Below are 2,500 nucleotides of genomic sequence, written 5' to 3'. Positions count from 1 at the left end.
GTGTGTGTGTGTGTGTGTGTGTAAGTATATATATATATATATATATATATATATATATATATATATATATATATATATATATATATATATATGTTAGTGTGTTTGTGAATAAACAAATAAGTAAATAAATCAACACCAACAAAAGAAAACCTTCAAAAGAGAGATTCATACACAACTACACATAAAAAAACAAAACCTAAAACACAAAAATCAGTCAATCTTAAAATCCCCTTTCCATGAGGCTCTCCATCTAAATAAACAAGATGATGACTAAACCTAAACATGAGTTCCTCTTTCCCTTTTTTTCTCTCCAGATGTTTAAGATAAATGATTTTATTCGGTTTCGCAAACTTAAGAATCAAAGAAGTTGAGATAGACAAATGAGTAGATAATGAGAATTGTCTGTCTCTTTTAGCAATAGAGATAAACAAATATACAGCTGAATAGGCACGTAAATAAACGAATGAATGGAATAGATCGACATGGTCTCTTCCACAAAATAAATATCATGTTCTCTCTTTTTTCCCCTAGACTGCCAAGTTACCCCTCTTTTTTCCCCTACACTATCATGTTTCTACCATTTTCCCCCTAGACAACCAGATTTCCCCATTTTTCTCCCTTAACTACCACGTTTTTTTTCATTATTTTTCCTTTAGACTACCATGTTTCCCCATTTCCCCTTAAATTACCACGTTTTTTTTCTCTTTCCCCTTCTTTCTCCCCCTACACTACCATATTTCCCCTATCCCATCACCTTGACAACCAAATACACCATCCCCCCCCCACCCTAGACTACAACGTCCCCTCCTCCAATCCCCCCTCCCCTAGACTACCACGTTTTCCTTTTTTTCCCCCAGACTCCAAAGATGAGTCCTGTTCCCCTGCTGGCGAGGATCTGGACCGTGCTGGCCGTGGTGGGCGTCGCCTCCACAGAGCTGGTGGAACTCTCGTACACCTTCAACCTCGACGCGCCCACCTCGCCCAAACTCACGCCTTTCTCCCATCGGATCGTGAGAAAGGGCGTCAATAAATATGGACTGTGGTAAGGCTGTGTGTGGAGGGAAAAGGGGATGGGGAGAGGGGAGGGGGGGTAGAGGTAATGGGAGAAATGAAGAGAGAGAGAGGGAGAGAAAGAGAGAGAGAGAGAGAGAGAGAGAGAGAGAGAGAGAGAGAGAGAACTTTTATCTATTACACCTATCCACATGTCCATCACTTCCATTATGATAATTCTCTAAAGTAACAAGTATTCCTCAGAAACAGAAAAAAGGCTTCTATTCTTTATTATTATTATTTTTTAATTCTCATGTTTTCATCATGATTATCTTTTTCCCCACTCCCTCCCCCTCTCGCCCCTTGCCTTTAGTTATCTGAATGCCTTTTCAAAAGATAATACAAAAGATGATAGATGATGTGAATATGTAAAGAGTGGACTGATGAACAGATGATAGCGTACGGATAAGATAATAAATGACGTTCTAAAGGTATTCTATGGTTGGGATTTTGAGATTGAAGAAAAAAAAACATTAGGAAGGGTTTAGTTGCAAAGACATATCAACACGGGATAATCAATTGTAACTATTTAATTTCAATATGTATTCAGATTCCTGGAATATATGAAAAGGATGTGCTACTTTTCTTACTTCATTTATTTAGCTGTTGTCAGATTTAAATGATTATGTGACATATGAAATGAACATCAAAGATAGTCTATTAATGATACTTTAGTAAATTTTAAGATAAGGAAGATAAACATAACCATGTCATTCTCATAGTGTCGATACAATTGTACACATAGTAAACAAGCGATGAAAGTCAACACCACAACCGGAATCTGGATCTAATCCTAAATCAACCCTAACTAGTGTTAATTAATCTCCATTCCCCAGGGTCGAAATGAACGACTTCAGCGCCAGCGAGCACTCCGGCACACACATAGACGCTCCGGTGCACTTTTCGGAGCGTGGCTGGACCCTCGACTCCGTCCCCGTCAGGAGGCTGTGGCGAGTTCCTGGTGAGTGCGAGCGGAGGAGGAAGGCCCGTGAAGCCTTTGGGGTTTTAGGGTAATACTCATGTTCTAGGTCATGTCCAGATTAATATGAGCCTGTGGGACGATGTATTGCCGAGTCCTCGATTCGACCGAGGATGCTAATTTCCGAAAAAGCGCGCGGTTTTTGTTCAGAGTAAGATCCTTTCCTTGACGCGTCGATTTTTTTGCCGTCCGACGTGGACGAGAAAAAGGCGCCTCGTGTTGAAAAGGGCACGACAGCTGGTCCGGTGGTTATTTTTGAAAGCATGGCGGACGGGATGTGAAAAAAAAAGGTTGTATTTGAAATTGGCCAGAGCAAGCTAATAACTTTTCATTCCATGGATGGGAAAGAAATGTTGAAAAGGAACCCTCACTTACCCTAATAGTCCTCATGGGCGTTTCACGTTACTGAAGGTGTTTATTAATGCTTAATTTTGCCAATGGTTATTTTGAACACGGCATATAGCAAAAACA

The 2,500-nt window shown here is 40.1% G+C and overlaps 1 protein-coding gene across 2 annotated transcripts in view; it reads left to right on the top strand.

Moving 5' to 3' along the window:
* The window catches only part of LOC122258431 (uncharacterized), a 30,893-nt gene that overhangs the window by 18,999 nt on the left and 9,394 nt on the right, over positions 1 to 2,500 (top strand). For both annotated transcript variants that reach the window (XM_043024378.2, XM_043024377.2), the window contains exons 2-3: positions 858 to 1,042; positions 1,887 to 2,011. In XM_043024378.2, coding sequence (XP_042880312.2) covers positions 858 to 1,042; positions 1,887 to 2,011 — 310 coding nt within the window. The remainder of the gene's footprint in view (positions 1 to 857; positions 1,043 to 1,886; positions 2,012 to 2,500) is intronic.

The sequence above is a fragment of the Penaeus japonicus genome, unplaced genomic scaffold, assembly GCF_977035675.1.
Source record: "Penaeus japonicus unplaced genomic scaffold, GWHDUDI00000001_assembly GWHDUDI00000033, whole genome shotgun sequence".
Taxonomy (NCBI): domain Eukaryota; kingdom Metazoa; phylum Arthropoda; class Malacostraca; order Decapoda; family Penaeidae; genus Penaeus; species Penaeus japonicus.
This window is presented reverse-complemented; position numbering and strand designations above follow the sequence as displayed.